The sequence below is a fragment of the Miniopterus schreibersii genome (assembly GCF_964146895.1).
Source record: "Miniopterus schreibersii genome assembly, chromosome: 5".
In the NCBI taxonomy this organism is placed as follows: Eukaryota; Metazoa; Chordata; class Mammalia; order Chiroptera; family Miniopteridae; genus Miniopterus; species Miniopterus schreibersii.
The window spans coordinates 79,902,931-79,926,169 of NC_138106.1; the positions used below are offsets into that span (position 1 = coordinate 79,902,931).

A 23,239-nucleotide genomic window follows, 5' to 3' on the forward strand; every position below is an offset into this window, starting at 1 on the left:
ATTTGCATTAATCCAAATGACTTCTCCAAGTGACAAATTTACGATAAAAAACATTCATTATTTTACCACTGCAGTCTGAGAAATAGAGACTGTTTAGATGGTGTATTGAAGCAAAAAGCTTCCCTTTTTTCCTAAAGACATATTATCAATTAATAACAAGTAATTAAGGGAAACAGTTGATTGAGGTAACTGAAATAAACAGCTTTTAGAATGTATTCAGAATGCTTTGCCATGTGAATATTTTACACTTTCTCTATTTTTTATTCTTAAAAATTTATTTAAGAAGTAGAAATCTCTGAATCCCAGATTGAACAATGCATTCTAAAAGAAATACTGATTACACTGTTCCCATCTAGAACTTCTTTACTTCACAAACGAGTTGCTACAGTTGATGGAAGAAGGCATGTTATAGTTCCTCTGCTGAGCAGGTATGTACATGGAGACATATTTCCTCATTTTCTTTAAGTACAATCTCATGCTTGCAGAGTGGTGGTCTGTGAGAGAGAAAAGGGGAAAGGAAAAAATAACTGTTAGTATAACAAAAAAGTTTCTTTTCTTCTCATTAATGTCAGAATATTTTATGTCTATAACTAATTAGTTCTCCAAATTCTGGGAGTTGGAACAAACCTAGATGATGGTTTCCACTCTGTTATTGGGCTATAATGGGATGAAGTAGACACAGTGTTTGTGAAAGAAAAAAAAAAATACTCTGTGTGTTTCAACTTCTCTCTTTGTTGTTTCATTGGAATATTTACAATATATGGGAGATATTATTAGATACTGAAATAATTGAAACCTGAACTTAACTCAGTGGCTAGGCCTCCTCTTCTGACTCTGATAGTCAACATGGGTGAGTTGATCTGAACTGCATAAGCAAATGTTGCCAAAATGATTTAATCAATTCTCTTTGCCACCTACTAAAATGGAAATAATAATGTGTAGATTATTCTATATCTTGGAGATATTGTGTAGTTAGTATTTGAAGATTTCTGAAAAGTCAAGTAACTGGTAAATCAGGCATCTTATCTAGTTATCTTCCTATTAATGTCTTGAAAATTTCAAAAAGGTAATTAACTAGAATAAGACAAGATTAGTAAAGGTTCAGAAAAGGAACTAAAGAAAGAAATGGTAGCAATAAATAGAAATTTTCTGTATCAGCAATAGTAACTTAGTCAAGGAAAAAGGAGCAGTTCAACATCACAGGTGCTGGTAGTTCACCTTTATTTGTCATATGCACTTTTCTAGTTCAAGAAGAAGACATTGCTCCCGTCTTCTGCTAGCTTGGTTAAGACATCACTGAATATGTTTTTAAAAGATTCAACAGAATTTTTAGGTTAAATTATTCAATTTTAAAATAAGCCAATTTTCTATTTCTGTTAATGTATTTGAAAGCGATAAAATATAGACATTCATATTTAATTACAAAAGTTGATATAAAATACTACAGTACTTTGCATTTAAGATAACAAAGGTATGTTAGAATTTTAATGTTTATAGTATAGCAGTAAATGTAAAATGATAGTACTCTAACCTCATAAGATTTTTTATTTATTGATTTTTAAAATATATCTTTATTGATTTCAGAGAGAGGAAAGGAGAGGAAGAGAGAGACAGAAACATCAATGATGCGAGAGTCATTGATCACCTGCAGCGCACAGCCCAGGCATGTGCCCTGACCGGGAATCGAACCCTGATCGCCTGGATCCTAGGTCGATGCTCAACCGCTGAGCCACGCCCGGCCGGGCTCATAAGATTTTTTAGATGTTAGCAAAAATATCTTTTTATTACATTATCAGAGATCAGAATGTAATTGAAAAATCAGACTTGTCCTTTCTCCATTATTAAGAAATAAGTAGAGAAATGACTTTACCACTCTCCCACCCAAATGTATCTTTACTTGTATCAATTATTTATCCTGCCACATTCCTTATTCTCTGAATGTGCCTTCAGTGTTCTGGATCTCCCTCCAACTCATTTCTTTTCTTTAAATTTCTCACCTGAAGATATGTTTTTCTATTGATTTGAGAGAGAGAGAGAGAGAGAGAGAGAGAGAGAGAGAGAGAGAAACATCGTTGTGAAAGAAACAGCAATCGGTTGCCTCCCATAAGGACCCCAACTGGGAATTGAACCCAAAACCTAGGTATGTACCCTGACCAAAAATCAAACCACAAAATACCAACCAACTGTGCCACCTGACCAGGGCCCCACCTTGTTTTTTAACTTGCCATAGTAGGACAAGTGTGTCATTAAACTTTCTAATAGATAAGTAAGTTTAGTAATTCTGCTATTAAGTAATTCTGCTATTCACATATTTATAACATAATATTAGGGTAAGTATGTTTTTCTTTTCTACAGTAATATAAAAGCTCTCAACCCTGGTACCATTGAAATATCTTCAATTAGTAATTTACTAAATGCATATTTTTAATTAAGTGTTTCACACTGTACAAAGCCTCTACAAGAATTACAAAACAGTTTAGGCAGGTTAATAGTGCTTACAAAGTTAAATTTTACCAATACATATGAGGAAAATTAAGCTTGTTTGTTTTTATGTGGTGAAAAGCTAATCTAGTCCTACTGTCATGAATCTAATTTTGACATAATTTATTCTATGTTATTAACAGTTTCTCTCCCCAGGCAATAAAAATGATTTTTAAAAACCTATAATTTATAAGAAAATCTGTGGTTTATGTTGAGCTACCATGGGAAGAAGAATATTATGCTTCTTTTAATTTCAAAAAGAAATTAATATTGCATTTTAATGTTTTGTTTACCACAAGTTAGCAGAAATAAACACATTACATTGATAAAGTACAAACCAATAAAATAATAGAAAAAAATTCAGTGATAATAAATATCTCTTAAATTCAAACAAAATTAGTTTAATTTTGTTTTAATCCATATATATTAAACCAGTTTACAAGAAATATACATTATTTACAAGAAATATACTTTGAAAATTCTCCCTATGGCTTTTGTACAACATATCAGCACATCTATGCATCTAACATTCATTTAAAATTTTACTTAGGAGAAAGTTTCCAGCACTGACACTGGTGCCTGCTCCTGCATGCCAGTTGGGAAAAACCGATCACTCACAGGTCGCTGATGAAATGCATAGAAAGGTCGTGTGTCAATAGTGGGGATAGGAAACATAAATCTGAGCACTGCGTCAGGCCTGCCTAATCAATCTTGAAAGTGGGACCTGAAAGAGTCAACTTGTTTGTAGGTAAGTTAAGAGCATCTTGAGAATAGCCTAAAGAATATTCATAGAAATACAAAATTATAAAGCACCCAATGTGATAAAATGCACAATGCCTGGCATCTAATCAAGAATTACCAAGCATGCAAAAAAGCAGGGAAATGGACCCACTTGAAGGTCAAATAATTGAAACCAATCTAGAGCTAGCACAGATGTAAGAATTGGCAGTCAAGGGCACTAAAAGAATTGTTATAATTGTATTCCATGTATTCAAGTAGTTTAGGAGAGACATAAGAGTTATTTAAAAAACAAAAACAAAAAACAACTCAAACTTCCAGAGAAGAAAACTACAATGTCTAATATGAAAAGTACCCTGGATGAGATTCATATCTGATTAGGCATTATAGAAGAAAAGAATAATGATCTTAAAGACATAAAAACTAAATATATTCAAAATAAAATGAAAGAGGAAAATAAAATTAAAAAATTAACAAACCATCAGTGAGTTGTGGGATAATTCCAAGCAGCCTAAGAAACTTGAAATAGGAGTCCCCAAAAGGAGAGGAGAAAGAAGGGACACAGAAAAAGATATTTCAAAAAAGAGTGAGATCTTTTTTTAATAAAATTTGATGAAATCTATAAGCTCACCAGGCCCAAGAAGGTCAACAAACTCCAAACACAAGTGGTATAAATAAAATTACGTCACATCACAATAAAAATATTTAATATCAGTGATGGGAAAATCTTAAAACTACCCAAAGAAAAATGGCATATTTTCATCATAGGAACAAAGGATAGTGACAGATTTCTCATCAGGATAAATGCATGATAGAAGACAGTACAGTAATATTTTTAAAGTAGTCAAAGTAAAAAAAACAACAACAACAACAAAAACTGTCAAACTAGAATTCTATAACCAGATAAATTATCTTTTAAAATGAAGTCATCAGAAAGCTTTTTCAGGTTCAAAAATCTGACAAAATTCTCAACCACACTAACAAAAACATCTTAAAGGAACTCCTTCTCAAGAGATAAATTATACCAAATGAAAAAAAATGTATCTACATAAGGTTTAAGAACTGCATCAGAAATGGTAACTAAGTGGATAAATATATGAATTTTCCTAATTATTTATAATCTCTTTAATAGTTTGACTCTTTAAAAAATGATACATTTTTCAATAAAAGTTTTAGCATATATACAAGCAAAATATATGCCAACAACAAAACAAAAGTTAGAATAAAAGAAATGGAATTATATTACTATAGAATTTTTATGTTATATGTTGCACAGTGGTAAAATTCACCTGAAGGTAGGCTGCAGTAAATTAAAGATTATAATATAAATCCAAAGAAAAACCTTTAAACTAATTTTCAAAAAGAGTGATAGATAATAAACCTACAAAGGAGCTAAAGTGGAAGTGTAAGGCTTCTCAATTTATACAAAAGAAGGCAGATGATGAGGAAAATGGAAACAAAGAAAAAGAACAGATGAGAAAAATCGAAAACAAAATAGCAAGATGATAAATTTAAACGCAACCACATTAATAATCACATTAAATTACAAGATGTAAATACCCTTAATAAAATGGCAGAGGTCATCACCATAACTTGTTGTTAGAGAAATGCAAATTAAAAGCACAAGGAGACCTCAATACACCTATTAGAATAGTAAAAATAAAAACAAAACAAACAATAAAACTGGTGAAAGTGTAGTTTTTGGTGCAGGAGTACAGTGGAATTCTGATAAATGCCAGTGGAAATGAAAATGTACAATCACTTAAAAAAACAGCCTGGCAGTTATGGCAGTTTCAATATGACCCAGCAATCTCACTGATAGGTATTTATCCAACAGAAATAAAAACTTACGTTCACATGAAAATCTGCATGCAAATATTTATGTTGGCTTTATCCAGAGACAGATATCAAAAACTGTGAACAAACCATATGTCCTCCAACTGGTGAATGGATAAATGAACTCTGGTGTATCCATACATAGAATATACTATTCACCCATAACATTCCATTGATGTAGGAAACAACATGGATACATTTGAAATGTATGAAGCTAAGTGAAAAAAGCCATACTTGAAAGGCTACGTACTCTATGATTCCACTTATATACTGTTTGAGAAAGGGTGAAACCAGGTACAGTGATTGCCAGGGAGTAGGAGTGGGGAATGAGGCTGAAAATAAAGCAGCAGCGAAGGGCAGTTCCTGTGACTGATGGAAGCGTTCTGGATCTTGATTGTGGTGGGGGTTTCATGACTATGAATTTATCAAAACTCATGGAACTGTATGCCTAAAGGAGTACTTTTTACTGCTAAGTTTCCAAAGGTAGCTTTAGTCCAACTTTTCTCAGGAAGTTATACCAGGTCACCTCCACTGTGAATGTCCTTCTTAGTCCCTAAATTTGAAAGCCCTGCTTGCTGGAAAAACCTAGCCGAGAACTCGGTTGCCGTCTATCACAGTAGGTTGCAGAGAGAATTACTGGCTGAGTGCTTACACGGTTTAATCTGTACCATAAGGCATCACATTTTTATAACTCATGTTCCCAACAATTTGGCAGTGCTGATTCTCATTAATTGCACTTTATCTGTTTGGACAGATCTAAACAGAAAAAGCAACTAAATGGTTATGACAATTATGTAGGTAATTAAACTTAAAGCATACATTTCATCCAAGCATCTGTTAGCATCTCCAGCCAGCAGGGAATGATAAGAGTTTTGTTAAACACCCACAAGGTATTTTAGGTTTTTTTCCTCTTGGGTAGAAAACAATTGTATCTACATTTTGTAAATTTAGTAAATTTTCATAGTCTATCCACTATTTAGATTTCACATAAAAATTAAAATTACGTGCATGCTTACGTTTTGCTCTTAGCTTATCCCTATTTCACCCTACTAAGTGAGTTGTATATAACGTTTCTTTATGTAAAACATGATTGAGAAGGCAATGAGTCAAATATAACAGTGGTCACATCTGTCTGCATTTCCTTTCCCTGATAATAAGTCATTTAAAGAAGAGAAATGCTCAGAGAAGGCAATGGCTGTCTGGAGGCTCACCAACGTTCTGCATCAAGGAGTGAACATCATAAGGTGAGGTGGAAGATTTGAAAATGCCCCTTCTCCTTGATATTTCTCCTATGAACACATTGTTTGCGGGTAGTTTTTATTGCGCGCTCTACTACCAGTCAACATAAAACGTATAAATACGTTTCCCACATACAATGTGTGAATATAAAACAAGGAAACTTCAAAGTGCAGATCGTTGTCTATGCATAGCCAGTGCTTATGTCGAGCAAACACTGGGGGAAATGAGGTATCCAACAATAACTCAGCTGAATATCCCACAGAAGATGGCAGCCATTGACTTATGGTTACAAAGGGGAAATTGCTTATAGCCAGATTTATGATGTTGCAAAGCTTCAAGCACATTATGATCATATGGTTATCTGTGAATAGTGACCCTTGAAGCTATTTCAGGGACTAAGCTGCATGATTCCACAAAGATTTAAGTAATGAGAAAACTATCCAGTCCTGGCATTCGTCCACAGGCACAGGATGGATTATCCTTGGTTCCTTTTACTGTTCACATGTACAAAGCTAAATTTATCTTTCTCACTTTAATCTCCTGTGCTGTTTATGTACAAAGGTTCTAGCTAAATTCCTGGTGTCTGGCCACAATTTACATTATATACTTCTTCTACACTGTGGAGGTATCTCTTTTGTTTTTCTTTCCATGAATGATACACAGGAAGAAGACTTTGTTCCTGGGTAGTATGAATCCTTTACATCTAAATGCCAGAAACAGGGGATGTAAGCTACAGCCTCTAACTTCACTGTTCATACTCACCTCCTTTTATTTATGGCTTTTTAAAAATTATTAAATGTATTGGGATGACAATGGGTGATAGGATCATATAGGCTTCATGTGTACATTTGTATGATACAAGATCTGTATATTGAACTGTGTGCCCACAACCCAAGTCAAACCATCTTCCATCACCATATATTGGGCCTAGTCACCTTTCTTATGCTCACAGAGGTATTGATGGGGGAGAACAGGGAAATATAATCATGCAACAACCCTGGCTTCTTTAAAATCTAGCTAGTGAGGACCATAAAAATAGAGTTGTTCTGCCCAGCTGGGTGTGGCTCAGCAGTTGAGCGTTGACCTTTGATCCAAGAGATCGCGGTATGATTCCCGGTCAGGGCACATGTCCAGGTTGCGGGCTCCATCCCCAGTCAGGGGCGTGCAGGAGGCAGCCCATCAATGACTCTCTCATCACTGACGTTTCTATCTCTCTCTCTCCCTCTCCCTTCCTCTCTCTGAAATCAGTAACAGATATTAAAAAATAATAATAAAGTTGTTCCTTGAACAATGCAGGGGTTCCAGGAGTGCAGATCCCCTGAGCAGTCAAAGATCTGTGTTTAACTTTTGACTCTCCCAAAACTTAACTACTGATAACATAAGCAGTCAATTAACACATATTATGTATGATATATGTATTATGTACTGTATTCTTGCAATAAAGTAAGCTAGAAAAAAGAAAATATTAGGAAAATCATAAGGGGGAAAATACTTATGTATATTTTATGCATGCATGACATACCTAAATTTTAATTTTTTAATTTTATTTTTAGGATATATGATTCATCTGCAGTTTTTTCACATTGTCACAAATTTTCAAAAACTTTTCCAATATATTTATTTTTAAAAAATTATCCATGTGTTAAGTGGACCAATGCCATTCAAACCTTTAGTCTTTCAAACATAACCCCATAACACACACCCCCCAGCAATATACTTTGTCAGGGAATGATGTTGCTAATATTCTTAACTAAGAATATCCATATATTCTCATATTTTTGTAAGTATTTCACTCAAAGGAAAAGGACAGTAAAATTATCCTATTATATACTTTATACTTCTACATTACATACTTCTTCTACACTATGGAGGTATCTCTTTCGTTTCTCTTTCCATTAATGATATACAGGAAAAAGGCTTTATTCCTGGGTAGTATGAATCCTTTACATCTAAATGCCAGAAACAGGGGATGTAAGCTACAGGGAATGTAAAATTTTTTCCATCTGACTTAATGACTTTTGAATTACTAAATATTCTTATACCAAAAGTTACAAAATAACTTTCACTTCAAAGAATTTTCCCAACTCTATCGATATGTCAACTAAATGAATTTCTTATTTATTATTTTTATTCTTCAAAAATTCTTATTTACTAATTTCAACATTCATAGAAAGGCAATTAGGAAATCAAATATGTTAATACAGAAACATAAAGAGAAATAAAGATGAAGTGCTACAATTGACTGAAGACAAGAGATTTCTAGCAATCCACAACCCACGCTGTTGGCGCTCGGTTGATTCCCACCAACAAAGCACCTCACATATTCAAAGCTGGGAGATGCTCAGCCCATTAAAGACCTCTTGGCGGTTCTTAGTGCTTTCACATGGGTGTTTTTGTGGAAATATGGATTCTGCCGTGGTGAGCATGTACATCCACACCATGTGGACAAGGGTAGTGGGAAAACCTCTTTGGCTGGGAGGACGTGAAACCAAAAACAGCATATTAAATGGGCTTAGAAAAATACTGGCAGAATCTATTGTTTTTTAAAAATGGCACCTACACAATAATGATGGTGTCACAGTTTTTGGAATGGGGATTTTTGTGATGTTACTGACAAACCAAGACAGGTGACTATGAAATTAAAGCACAGAGTCAGATCCTCCTCAAGCTGTTATTGTACATATGCCAGAGTCTCACTCCTGTCAGTATATTCTTGGGGTTGAATCTCCAGTAATCTGGAGAATCTTAGATGCAGCAGATAAAAATGAACATTTCTCTTCACAAAAGAGTAGTAAATTAGGTGAAAGAAAAGATCATTGAAAATTGTAATGATTTATATATATCTTCTGTAAGCATATGTCTCATTATAGAGTTTTCAGCCATTGGACCTCATCTAAAGGATTGTATAAAAAGACTCGAAACCACTCTGTAAATATATATATATAAGAAATTATTGATAAACTTCTACAGCAGACATTTCTCTTCCTTTTTTCATTTTTGTTGTGTTTTAGAAAGTAATTGTGTGTGTATTTCCTTGCTTGGGTAACATGATTCCAAATGAATCTCAGCCAAACCAAAAAACAAAATGCATTTTATACCTTTTAGATATTCCAATAAAATATCATTTGAAATACACAATAAACAGATATTTGAGTACATGAATTCTTAAACCATTTTTTAGCAGGCCAATACGTTCAAGTTTAAAAGATGATGTATTTAAATTTAAATTTGATTTTCTTACCTTTCTGGATATGTAAGTGATTTTAACGTGAGACTCTGGATGCTGTATTCGCATGTGGAACACTGCCGGTTAGAGCGCCGATGGTACGTCAAACCAATGTGTGAAATATTAACAACGTCATTTAAAAACTCAGCAAGAATCTTGACTTCTTGAAGGTTACCAAACACTTTATTCTTCCTAAATGGAAAATTTGTCATACTTAGCATAACAGTAATTTGAAATATAATTTAACTCTAAAATCAATATAATATTAACAATGCAAGATAGAGACCAGTCTTATAGGAAAAAGCCAAACAATAAATGTTTGCTTAAAGTACTTATTAAAATAATTTAAACAGCAATTTAAAACAAAAAAATAATATTTGCATCCCCATACACAATATTTTGGAAATACTTTTTGGGGAAAACATGGACATTTTATCTTTCTGACTAGGTGTTTAGTTGTTCATTTGTCTAAAATTAGAGAAGTCATTTTATGCTTCTTTTTTTTAGACACCTGAACAACTATCACAGTTTCTTAATAATTCTTTATTGTTCTGTGCCACTTTATCAAGTATTTGTGAATTAAAGAAATAATTATAAAAGCCTGAGGTTCAAAAGAAAAATAAATTTAATAGTCAATAAGTACAATTTCCTGAGCATTTACAATGTACTCAGAACTGTAATAAAGCTTTTCACACTTGATATCATTTAATGATCTCCACCACTTCTTTTATTAGTAATATTAGTATTACTATTTTACATACAGGTAAGAAAACAGAGTGTATGAGTGCCTTTCCCAAGCAAGTGAATGCAAAGCTGGAATGCAAACACAGCCATGCCAGTGCTCTGTACCCCTCTACTCAACTCTTCATCCCCATGTGCCAGAAACAGGCGGCCCTGGCATCATGCCAACAGGGTCTGCTGACCCCAAAGGCAACTCCAAGGGAAATGAGGAGAAGGAAGGGGGGAGGAGGAAGGGGAGAGGGGGAAGGAGGGAGAGAGGGAAAATGAGAGGAGAAAGAGGGGAGGGGGGAGGGGAGGGGAGGGGAGGAAGGAAAGAGAGAATTTTTAAAAAATCTGATGAGATAATTTCCTCCTTTGAGGCAATGTTTTGCTTACGCAAAAGTGACAATCACACATAGAACAGCCAAAGTGAGACCAGTGGGCACCCGGCACTGGTGCCAACTTATATTTATCCCTGCCTCCTCTCCTTTTCAATCTCCACAACCTACACAACTAGTCAGAGAGATGAAAAGTCCACGTTTTCCCCAAAATGTTCATTATCACTGCTCTCAAAGTTCATTTCTGTGCCCACCTAGCTGAGTTACTACCTCCTCTCTCACAGGATATGTCATTGGTTATGTCTCTAAATTTTATCCAAAAGTTTATCTCGATTTCTCAGAGATACTTCAAAGTCAGCATATCCAGATGGGAATGTGTTGTCTTCCTCCACAAATGCACATCCACTCCAGTGGTTTCAAATATCTTTGCTTGTGGCACCAAATCTCCGCCCCCAGCTGAGTCCTGCCTGCTGGATCCAGACACATATACCCACAGTTATTGGCCCTGGATATCTACTTGGATACCTCAGGGATGCCTGAAGCTCAGTAGGTTAAATCTAAATGACACTTTCCCCAACACCTACCTCTCATAAAAAGAAATCCTAAAATTTACAAATTTCCTTACCATTTTAATTTGCACCACCGCTTGTTGCCCAAACCAGACAACTAGGATTCACCCTTGATATTATAATCCCTTTCAACCCCGCATTCAGTGTAGCATCAATTCCCCCTCACTGTACCTGTGAAATATCCTGAGTCTGCTTTGAATTCATTCTCATTTCTCCGCCTCCCCTGCAAACACTATCTCAGGGCTGCCTCTTGCCCATATTCTTGCAACAGCACCTTGTCTTTCTTGCTTCCACTCCACTGTGGTCAATTGTTTTTCCAAAATGAAAATCCAATCCCGCCCAACCTGATTGCCTCAGTTAAAACAGGTTGGCGGTCTTGATTTTCCCAGTGAATAAAATACAAATCCAGAAGCATGTCCTACAAACCTAGTTCCCACAAAATCTAGGTGTTCTCTAGCTCTCCCCCTGCCCCTATTTACAGACATAATGCGCTCCCTGAAATGGCCTATGCTCCCTCCTGCTCAGGATCCCTTTCTCTGCCTGGAAAACAGCAAAGCAGACCGACTCCAGCTCACCATGCAGGCCTCAGCCAAGAAGTACAGAACATCCTTAAAGAGCCTTTCAGTGGCCCCAATTTTATGTTTCCTTACACACTGTAATGTGCCTCAAGACATTTTTCATGGACAGATTTTATTTACATATTTTTATAATTATTTAATTACATGTACACCCTTCATTAGGCTGTAAGCTTAAGGAGGAAAGGACCAGGTCTGTTTTTCGCATCACAGCAGCCTCACCACTTAGCACAGTGCCTAGTTCCATGTGGATAGTCATTAAAAATTGTTCGAATAGAAAAATGGCTGACATCATTTTATTTGTATTATATATCGATAAAGTGTATCTGCTCCACTAGAAAAGTTATATAAAGACAAAAATATAACTTGTCCAAAATTTTATCCCCAATTTTTTGTGCAATTCCTGGACTACATAAGTCCTCAAGAATTTTTATTGAATGATTAAATTGGCTCCTCTCCATGGGTCTCCTAGCTCAGTGAGTGGCACCATAATTGAAATAGTCATAAAGAGCCCTAGCTGGTTTTGCTCAGTGGTTTAGAGCATCAATCTGTGGACTGAAGGGTCTGGGGTTCTATTCTGGCCAAGGACACGCTGCAGGCTCGGTTGCAGGCTCGATCCCCAGCCTGAGTGGGGGTGTGTGGGGGAGGCAACCAATCGATGAGTTTCTCTCACATCTATTTCTCTCTCTCTCTCTCCCTCTCCCTCTCTCTCTCTTTCTCTCCCCCTTCCACTGTCTCTGAAAAGCAATGGAAAAAAATATCCTAAGGTGAAAATTAAAAATAATAATAAATAAATAAATAAATAAATAAATAAAGATTAAAACTTGAATTCACTAGAGGTCAGTTTATTTCCTTCACTTTCACATGCTTAATCATAAAAACAGATCTATTCTAAATTCTATAAACCCACTTCCACTTGCTAGGTCTATGCCACCATCATCTTTCATGTCAATCATTATAATAGTCACCCTCTGATCTAGTTCCACTCTAACCTCCCCATTAGTCATTCATCTGGGGGATCATTCTAACCTGACTATCCATGACCGATATCGCCTGTTTAAAACCCTTTATTGGCATATATTTGGTATATTTTAATGGATGTGATTTTAATGATATATAGGTAAGTGATCACACAATTGCGTTTCTATAAAAATCAGAATGCAGAACACATTTGCAACAGGTTTGTAATTTTGATAAATAAAAAAGCAATATGCATGTACACAGGGAATGTCCAGCAAGGAGATTCAGGAGGAGAAGGAGGCGGGGAGAGGGAGAAGGGGTGGGAACGGTTATACACCAAGGGCTGATCTGAATGTCCCTGGGTAACGTAATTGTAGATGACTCTCATTTTCTAATGTATTATAGGACATGCTTTTTACAGCAAGCAAATATTCCTCTTTTAACTTTCAAAAGAGAAATGAAAGATCATTTAGAAGTCTTACTTCCCTGGCATCTAAAACAGTTTAAATCCCAAAGCATGACTAAATTTATTAACAAGAATTATTAATAGAAACATACTAAATTCATTATCCAGGCTTAGATGGACAGATTTACCATGGGTAAGTGTTCCATTTTATATTCCTTTATTTTAAAAATACACTAATTCAAGTATTTGAATAAAATACTCCAATATTTCATGTGTTCTGCAGAGAACATGATGTTTATAAAGGTAACCAAGACTCACAGTTCCTTTGCCTTCTGAACAAGTTTGAAACAACTGTTCCAGGGCTGCAGTCTGTGTGCCACTGTGGAAATCAGGTATATTCCTATCTCCAGGCCTTTGAAAGCACCCTGGATAGAAAATCCACACTATTTGGATTGTCTTACAAAGTGGATGCTCAAGAAAACAAGCATTTAATTTATGAAGAAAAATAATACTGAATTATACTTACTTATAGAGCCTTGGTTCTTCAATCTTTCCAAGCTGGTTCTTTAAATTAAATGTAACATAGCCATCCTTCATAGCACCATCCAAAACAATTATACTGAGAACAAAGTAATACACTACAAAACAAAAATATAGAATGCAATTCACATTTTTAAAATAAATTGTTTTGGTACATATGTAGATATGAATGTATTTATATCTGTATGTAAACTTAGCGCATATTACATATGCAAATAATGTTAAGAGGCACTTCTTTGGTATGTGGGTAATGTATTTCAGTTCTTGTCAATTTTTAACTAGTCTTGAAAATGAGGAATGACAAAGCCTGCCAGATAGTCATGGGTTTGGTAAAGAGGTGAACAAATAGTGAATACTAACTGTTCTGCAAACCAAACAACTTCAGAATTTAGGTCAATTAAATTATTTTTTAAAATAGCACATCTAAAGTTAATATAAAGTTCCCTAATTATCTGATTAATAGTCCTGGCTAAACTTGCTTGACAAATATATTTCCAAATTTCACTGGTTGTTTAGGAATAACTATGAAATTAAATAATCCTAAATAGATTGAGCTCATAGTAGTTCTTATTCAAAATGCTCCTATTAAAAATTGACATAGTATACCTTTCAGAGGTAAGGATGCTGAACTTACCCCTATAGTCTATATTGATTGGACTACACAGAAAGTTCTGACTCTGTAAGCTTTCCCAAGTACTGACACCATGTCCTAAAGATAATATATAAACAGAACATATAATGCATAAAATTTTCTTGTGAGAAATACAACTTACTAAAATTGTTCATGCTAGTTGTTAAATGTTGCTACTAAATAGCCAAGAATAACTTTTTGTCTTTTGCCTGATGCTTAGTACTATCTCAAATAAAGTAATGGATTTATGATTCGACCTCATCAATTTCTAACACAAGAGATACATAGGAAGGCTTCTTACTTTGATGTGACCCCCCCAGCTTTAGACAAAATATTTTGGTCAGCCTCACCCAAAAAAGGTGGGTTCAGACTTACTCAGATGATTTCTGGAAGCATGATATATTGAGATGTTATAGAATAAGCCCTCCTCCTGCTAAAATCACATAGACATTCTGGATATACAATCCATAAGTTAAATATACAACCAAGCTCAGAGGAAGAAGGAAAATATTGGGAGGCATAAATGAAGAGAAATTAAAGTAAACTCTGAGGCTATAAGAAAGGCTGAAGCCCTGGATTTCTACAGAACTTAAGAACTGGGCGTAGCATGGAAATAGAGGTTTAAGTGTCAACTTCCATGCTGAAACAGAAGATGTGATGTTAAGTAATAGAGTTCATAAAAATCCCTGCACAGTGTCAGGGTCCCTAATTTTTTGCTTTGTCATTGAAAGAGGAATCTGGAAAATTCTTCATATTGGCTGTATGTAGGTATAAGGTAGGGGAAAAAATTTCTGAGCCTCTTAAAAAAAAAATAAATAGAAAAATATCAGCAAAGAAATAGAGGTTATAAAAAAAAACAAAGTAGGAATTACATAAATTAAAAAAATGTAATAACATAAAAAAGGTCACTGGATATGTTCAATAGCAGAGTGGTGACGACAGAGGATAGAAATCAGTGAACTTGAGGGCAAATAAATCTGCCACTCAGTCTGTACAAGAGAGAAAAAACAGACTGAGAGAAAAAATGAACAAAGCCTCAGGGACCCATGGAACTATAACAAAGATGTAATATGTGTGTTAGCGCAGTGTCAAGATGAGGGAAAAGGGAGTGGAACTGAAAGAAAATTCAAAGAAATAATAATAATATTCAAAGAAATCAACTTTCTAAATTTGGTAAAGGAAAAATCACACAAATTCAAGAAGCTGAGTAAAACAGGATAAACCTGAAGAAATCCTCTCCAAGGCATATCATAAACTTCAGAAAACTAAAAATAAAGAAAATCCTGAAAGCAGCCAAAGGGAAATGATTAATTGCCTATAGGAGAACACCAATTTGAGTCACAATAGATTACTTACCTGAAACCACAGAGGCCAAAAGGAAGCGGCACATTTTTCAAGTGCTAAAAAAAACACTAACTTTGAATCTTAAATCCAGCAACAATATCCTTGAGAACAAAGAAGAAAAAAAGACATTCTCAAAGAAAAACTAAAAGAATTTCTCATGACCAGACCCATTCTTAATTATTACAAGAAGAAATTTCTTCAAAAAGAAAGAAAGTGATAAAGTAAATAATCTTGGAGCATAAGAGAAAAAGATGGAACAATGGAAAGAGAAGATGTATGGGTGCATACAATAGATTATCCCTTTCTTCATGAATTTTATAAATCTTATTTGATGAGTGAAACAAAAATGATCATACAATCTGATGCTCAAGATAATGATATTTAAAAGTGGAGAATGTGAAGGGACCTAAATGGAAGTGAGGTTCCCACCTTTCACTGAAGTGATAAACAGTTATTACCAGTAGACTATAAAATCTTGCATGCATGTTGTAACTGTGGTACACCCCCCAAAATATGCCACGTCCTACTCTCTGGAACCTGTTAATATGCTACCGTAAGGAGCGAAGGATAATGAAGGTATCAAATGGAATTTATGTTGTTAATCAACTGACTTTAAAACAACGAGATCACCCTAAATTATCCAAGTGGGTCCAATGTAATCACACAAGAATTGCAATCACAAGACCTTAAAAGCAGCAGAAGACAGAATAAGAGAATATGAAAAATGGATGCGATGCAGAAGAAAGGTCAAAGGGACTGTTGCGGAAGACGAGGCCACAAGCCAAAGAATGCAGAGTCTCCAGAAGCTCAAAAAGTCAAGGAGACAGATTCCCCCCTCGAGCCTCCAGAAGAGAATGCAGTCCTGCTGACATCCTGATTTTGCACAGTAACCCTTGTTTCAGGCTTCTGACCTCCATAGCCGTGCAATACTAAATTCCTATGCTTTAAGCCACTAAGTGTGTAGCGATTTGCTACGGCAGTGATAGAAAATAAAGACAGATTTTGGTATGAAAACTGAGATGGAGTACTATGCCGCTGTAAAAAAGAAGGATCTCTTACCCTTTGGGACAGCATGGAGGGACCTGGAGAGTATTATGCTAAGAGGAATAAGCCAGTCAGAGAAAGACAAATATCACGATTTCACTTATATGTGGAATCTAATGAACAAAATAAACTAACAAAGAAAACAGATCCAGAGACATGGAAGCATACAACAGGCTGAGGACTCTCAGAGGGAAGGGGGGTGGGTGAGGTGGGAAGAGATTAACCAAAGAATTTATTTGCATATGCGCACAACCCCAGGACACAGACAATAGTCTGTGGAGGCCTGGGGGCTGGGGAGGGGGGAGGAGCCTGCAGGAGGGGGTCAATGGAGGTAACAAAAAAAGGGGACATCTGTAATACTTTCAATAGTAATGATAAATTTTTAAAAAAGAGTAAATACTTTTGACCTTGCAAAATCCTTTGTGAAAAAAATTAAAAGACAGTCAAGTCACAGATAGGGAGAAAATATTTGCAGATCAAATATCCAACAAAGGCTACTATCCAAAATATATAAAGAGCCCTCAAAATTCAACAGTTTAAGAAAATCCAATTGGAAAATGGGTAAAAGACACAAAAACACATTATGCCAGAGAGAATGTATAGAAAATATATTCAATATCATGTCGACATGGCAACAAAAATTTAAAACCGCAATAAGGTATCACCATTTGCTTATCAGAATGAATAAAATTTTTAAAATAGTGACAGCACCAAATGCTAGTAAGAAATCAGAGGAACTGGATCACTTTGCTGAGAGGAATGTAAAATGGTACCTCCACTCTGAGAAGCACTTTGTCAGTTCCTTCTAAGGTTAAATCTGCAATTAGGTCTCACCCAGCAATTGCAGCCCTGGGCCTTTACAATAGGTAATAAAAACTTAAATTCACATGAAAACTTGTATGCAAATATTCATAGCAGCTATATTAATAATAGCCAAAACCTCAAAAACATCCTAATATTCAACAGATGAATGATGAACCCAGCTAGAGTACATACATACCATGGAATACCACTCAGCAATGGAAAGGAAGGAACTATTGCTACCTGCTAAACATGGATGAATCTTTAGAAAAAGGCCAATTAAAAGGTCACATACTGAATTATTCCCTTTATGTAATAGTTTCAAAATAACATTTTAGGAATTTATTAATGGATTATAGGGGTTAGTAACAGCAGGATGGAAGGAAGGTGGTATATGTGGTTATAAAAGTGCCACCCAAGAGATATTTGTGATAAAACTGTTTAATATTTTCACTGTGGTGATAGATACATAGCCCTGTATGTGTGACTACAATGTGCAGAGCTAAACACACACAGCACACATACACACACACATAGTCACAAGTCTGAGGGGAAATATAAATAAGATGTATAGATTATGTTAATGTCAATATCTTGGTAGTGATACTATATTTTATGAAATTTATACCATTGAGGAAAACTGGATAAAGTATACACAGGGTCTCTCTGTATTATTTCTTTCTTTCTTTTTTTTTTTTTTTTTAAATATATCTTTTATTGATTTCAGAGAGAGGAAAGGAGAGGGAGAGAGAGAGACAGAAACATCAATGATGAGAGAGTCATTGATCCAGCCCGCAACCAGGGCCTGTGCCCTGACCGGGAATCAAACCCCGATCGCTTAGATCCTAGGTTGACGCTCAACTGCTGAGCCACGCCCGGCCGGGCTCTCTCTGTATTATTTCTTATATCTGCATGTAAGTCTAAATTTAGCTGGATAAAATTTTAATTTACAAAATACACAGGCCCAATTCTGGACAGTAGAAAACATCACTAATGTTTAAAGAATTATAATATCTTATAACTAATACTAACTGTGACTGCAAAACATTGACAACAACTGACCTAAACATATTCTTAAGTATGAGAATTGATTTTAAATATTTATCACCCAGTAACCAAGGTCAATGACTGTGACTAGAAACTTTTTTCACAAGATCCTTTATATAACAGGATTTACTTTTATTTATAAACCACTTCAAGCTTTTCATCTAAACAGAATAATTTTGCTTTCTTAATAGATGTCATTATTTAGTACATTTCTAAAAGAATTTCTCTTGTTCTTTAAATTATTTTCCTTTTATCTAACTCTAAATATGTTGGGGAAATTATTATTTATTTGCACATTCTTTCATTTACATAGCTTAGTTTTGGTTCCCAAAAGTGTAAAATAGTGTAGATAGATGTCTTAAACTCTAGCCTGTTATATGTTGACATAACTCTAAAAAAGGGAAGGATCATCATGCAAATTTGGGGGGAAACAAGGACCTTGATTGTTTCTTTGGGGAAATATTAGCCAAATCATATGTTCATTTTATCTAAAAAAAAAAAAAAAAAATCAAGCCTTTATTTAAATTTGTATAACAGACTAACAAATTTTAAAGTTTATTGAAATCGCATGATGAAATTTGAATGGGTAGAAAGAACATTTTGGATAAAACTTAAATTAGTGTATAAAACCAATCATTTGTTTGTTAAAAATGTTAACTTACTACAGAATGGACTCTTGGCAGCAGTATCCAAAAACACAGTGGTCCTAAGAGATGTTCTCATTCTTTCTATTAAAACATCATTCCATAGCTCTGCTTGATAACCTGAGATTTGAGAAATAGAACATTAGCAGTTAGACTTACATCAAAAAGCATGAAAAAACTTCAAATTCCTAAAGGAACTAAAGCATCAATGTATAAGAATAATATTATTCATGGATTTTTATAACTGAAAACCTTTCAAATAATTTCACATTTTATTCAATTACAATAATAAGTCTTAAATTTAAGATTTGCAAATAAACCTTCTCCCTGGAAATCTTATCAGAACTCAACATACTCCATATGTCTGCAGTCCATTTGCAGACATTTTTACTATTGTATTACAAGTTCAGAATTTTGCTTGTAACTCTTTTTAGTAAATTCAGCAGAATAAATCTATTAGATATAACTTGAACACTAAATTTAGCTCAATGAGTACAGTCCCCATACTTCTATATATACATTCATCTAAATATGGTGTGCATATATATACATTATATATAATATACAGAATAGATAGCATCTCTATATATTAGGCATTACATATATTATATATATTTTAGATACATACATTATATGTGCATTAGGAATATGTATTACACAAACATGTATATATGTAAGGTGCTTCCCACTTCATGTATAGGTCTGTTCCCACTTTGCTACCTCCAAAATTGAGACCTGAGTACAGTAGAAAGGATACCTAACTGGGAATTCAGAGGTTTAATGCTTGTTCTCACTTGTGCCCTGGAGCCATCCATATGTTCACAGGAGGTCACAATTTTCTTATTTATGTGGAAAAGCAATGGGACCAGAAAAGCAAGCCCTGCATAAAGTGTGAAGAAAACGATTTCTACAGACTGTCTTATGGACTGACGGGGCCTGGCAAAGCCTGCTTCTTTCCTGCCTCTCCCGAGCAATTTTCTGTAAGTTAGTCCAGTGGTACCTCGGTTCTCGAACGTTTCAGAACTCGAACAGTCTTCGGGAAAGGGTCACATCAGAAAACCGAGGCACCCCGCTAACCCCTCCTGCTGGGGGAAACCGCGGCGGCCCTTTATTCAGCCTTTGTAATCGGTGCCCGTTCCACTGAGCCCCTCGGCTTCGGAAACATTTCTGGCAGATCTTGTCATGACACTGATCAGATGTTTACATGCTCGGGACATGCTCCAGGCCTGCTATTCGCTTTAAAAAACCCTGAACAAACAACCTTTGAGACTCTTTCCCGCTCTAACATTCTACTTTTATGTGGAATCTTTTTTTACTAAATGTCCCACTGGCAGGCTTTAGTTCTCAGAAATGACAATACTTAACTGCTCTCACCAAGTTTTATAGATTTAGAAGGTATGAACCACATATGAGTCATGTCTCCTTGCTAGTAGCAAATGAAAAGCTATGATTAGCTCTTCACTTGCTCCTAATACTTAACACACAAAACAACAACAAACACACCAGTAACACTAAGAATGCACAAGTCTCTTTTTTTAGTGGAAATAAAGATGGATGACATATCAATGAGATCCTTTTGTATATCAAAAACAAAGATCATCATGAAACCACCAAATTCACCCACTATATTGAGCATAGAAAGGCAGTGGGTCAAGTTCCCCTTACTAAACATTCTTAACAATATTTAGTAAGAAGTAAACTATTTTTCCTGGTTGTTCCACAGATAATTTTTCCATAAAATGTTGACATAGAAATAAATATGAAAATCTCCAGCAGAAAATACTAACACAATTATGTTACTTATTTCCCACAAAGAATTATAGTAATTAGAACAATCTCTCTTACCTAGCCTAGGGCATGATTTCTTAAAGTTGTCACAATCGGTACATGAACCAGTCTTGTAATCTTTGTATGAATGACAAGGAAAGGAAATAATATTGCACTTTGTTTCCAAAGCTGCCATGAACAAGTAAACTGCTCTCTGGTGGTTGCATTTAATGAACTTTATTCCTTAAGTGTTAAAAAGCAAGCAAAAGAATTGTAGACGAATTAAATTAAGTTCAAGCAAATCAGAGAAAAATGAAAGATTAAGCTCTACTCAATACTGTGCTTTACGAATTGTTAAAGTGTTTACTACAATGCAGTGTTATCTCGAGCAACTAAATAAACCGTACCTATGAAAACTTAAACTTAGTATACCTTTTACATGATATTTATAAGAAATTTTTCTAAAGTAATAATTAACACAGAAAAAAGGTTAATTTCAATGATTTTACAAACTCTGCAAACATGGTCCTACCACACTTTATAACGAGCATGCCGTCTCTCTTTTCCAACCCCGCAGGCCCTCAGCATTTCTCAGCATTTCTGCTCAGTGTCAGAGGGGACCCTGGAATCAGGTGATATTGAAACTGTAACCTGCCCCGCCCCGGCCAGGAGGCCGCGCCGGTGGAGCATCGCCCAGGGCACCAAAAGGGTTAGGGTTCAGGCCAGGTCGGAACACGTGTAGGTGAGGGTTGAAAAACAAAACAAAGCTGTGTCATGTGCCTTTCCTTTGCCGACGTCTCACAGCCTTACTCCTGCCACCAAACGTGCAGTGACATTTAGCGATGCCCTGCCTGGCCAGTTGCCACCGCGGGACTCAGAGCATTTCTCTCGAAGGCTCTGAACTTAGCCAAATCCACCCCTGGAGCAGCTGCTCAGCTGTTTGTGTGCAGGACAACCAAGAGCAAGAGTTCACAAATGTGTGTTTATACTACGGTGACAATGACAGTTAAATTGTAAGACCAGACTTGTGTTATATGATACTTGGTTGGCTACACCTAAGTGATCCTTCAGTGACTTACAACTTTTCCTAATGGAAAAATTATGAACAAAAACTTCTGAAACTATAATGTACTAGGCCTCACCCATGCCCACATGGGATGCCTACTGGTAAACTGTACAAACTAAGAAGGGTAAAATTAAACCAGTTTTCACCGATAACTCCTGACCCTTGGGCAATGGTGATCAAAACCCTGCCCACAGGTTAGGAGGGGGGGAAAGAGTATTGATTTTCTTTCATCATTTTGAATCATATGAAATTCATTTGAAAATACTGTTAGTATACCTGCAAATATTGATTTAGGACAGCCAGGCTGCTTTTTTCCTCCATTTGGATAAAAATCTATATGTCCCAAGGGCTCGTTAATGCCTAAACCTGAGAAGAAAAGCACCCAAGAATCACAAAGTGCATCTAATCAGATCAGCAACACTTGTATAAAATAAAACCTCTCTTAAAATCTATTGAAAGAGACTTAAATTTTGAATTGAAAATAAAGTAAACGCAATTTTTAAAAAGATGAATTTTTCTGGTACTAATTCCTCAAATTAATTCCTCATGAAAAGTATGGTTCATTAATTTAACACATTTATCAGTCACCAGTTTACTATGGGCCCATCATAGTTCTTTGAGCTATGAATATAAGCAGAAAAAAAAAAGTGGAGCAATAATCCTTATTGTCGGGGAAGTTACATTCCAGTGGAAGTAAGACATAATATAATAAACGAGTAGAGATACAATGCGTCAGACGAGTGCTGTAGGAAAATTTACTAGAATAAGGGAACCATAAGTGATGCTTGAAAGTGGTTGTTTGCACTTTTTTTTAATCCATTTTATTTCATTGCTTAGAAGTATATGCATCAGTTTTTATAATTTCCCCAAATCTATTTTTTTAATTTTAATTTTAATTTTTGTTGTTGTTTAAAATATACAGATGTCCCTTTTTCTCCCCAATGACCATTCCCCCCTAAGTGATTCGTTAGAGCGCTTCTCACTGAGGAGAGCTGAGCCAAGGCTGAAGGGTCACCTGTGTCGCATGCCCGGGCATTGAAAGAAGCCAGGCTAGCCAGGGCACAGTGTGTAAGGGAGCACTGGAAGAAATGAAAGCTGCTCGTCCAGGGCCTTTTATTTGAGAGGGATCACTTCCTCTCATTCTGGATAACAATGCCTCTGGCTTGGTGCTAGATTCACAAATTGGAAAAAATCTAAATATGCTGTTTCCGCTGAAACAAGTTGGGCCAGGGTGACATGAAACACATAGCTGTGACTTAAGAGCTTC

General features: G+C 35.4%; 1 protein-coding gene across 1 annotated transcript in view; it reads right to left on the reverse strand.

The window, feature by feature from the left end:
- Positions 1–406: 406 nt before the first annotated feature.
- Positions 407–23,239, reverse strand: part of LIPI (lipase I) — a gene marked incomplete at its 3' end in the record, with an annotated part of 38,402 nt that continues 15,569 nt past the window's right edge. Inside the window, exons 5-10 of the mRNA XM_081137999.1 lie at positions 22,249–22,338; positions 20,985–21,044; positions 19,158–19,259; positions 13,615–13,726; positions 9,536–9,712; positions 407–494 (exon numbers count right to left, since the gene is read on the reverse strand). Coding sequence (XP_080994125.1) covers positions 407–494; positions 9,536–9,712; positions 13,615–13,726; positions 19,158–19,259; positions 20,985–21,044; positions 22,249–22,338 — 629 coding nt within the window. The remainder of the gene's footprint in view (positions 495–9,535; positions 9,713–13,614; positions 13,727–19,157; positions 19,260–20,984; positions 21,045–22,248; positions 22,339–23,239) is intronic.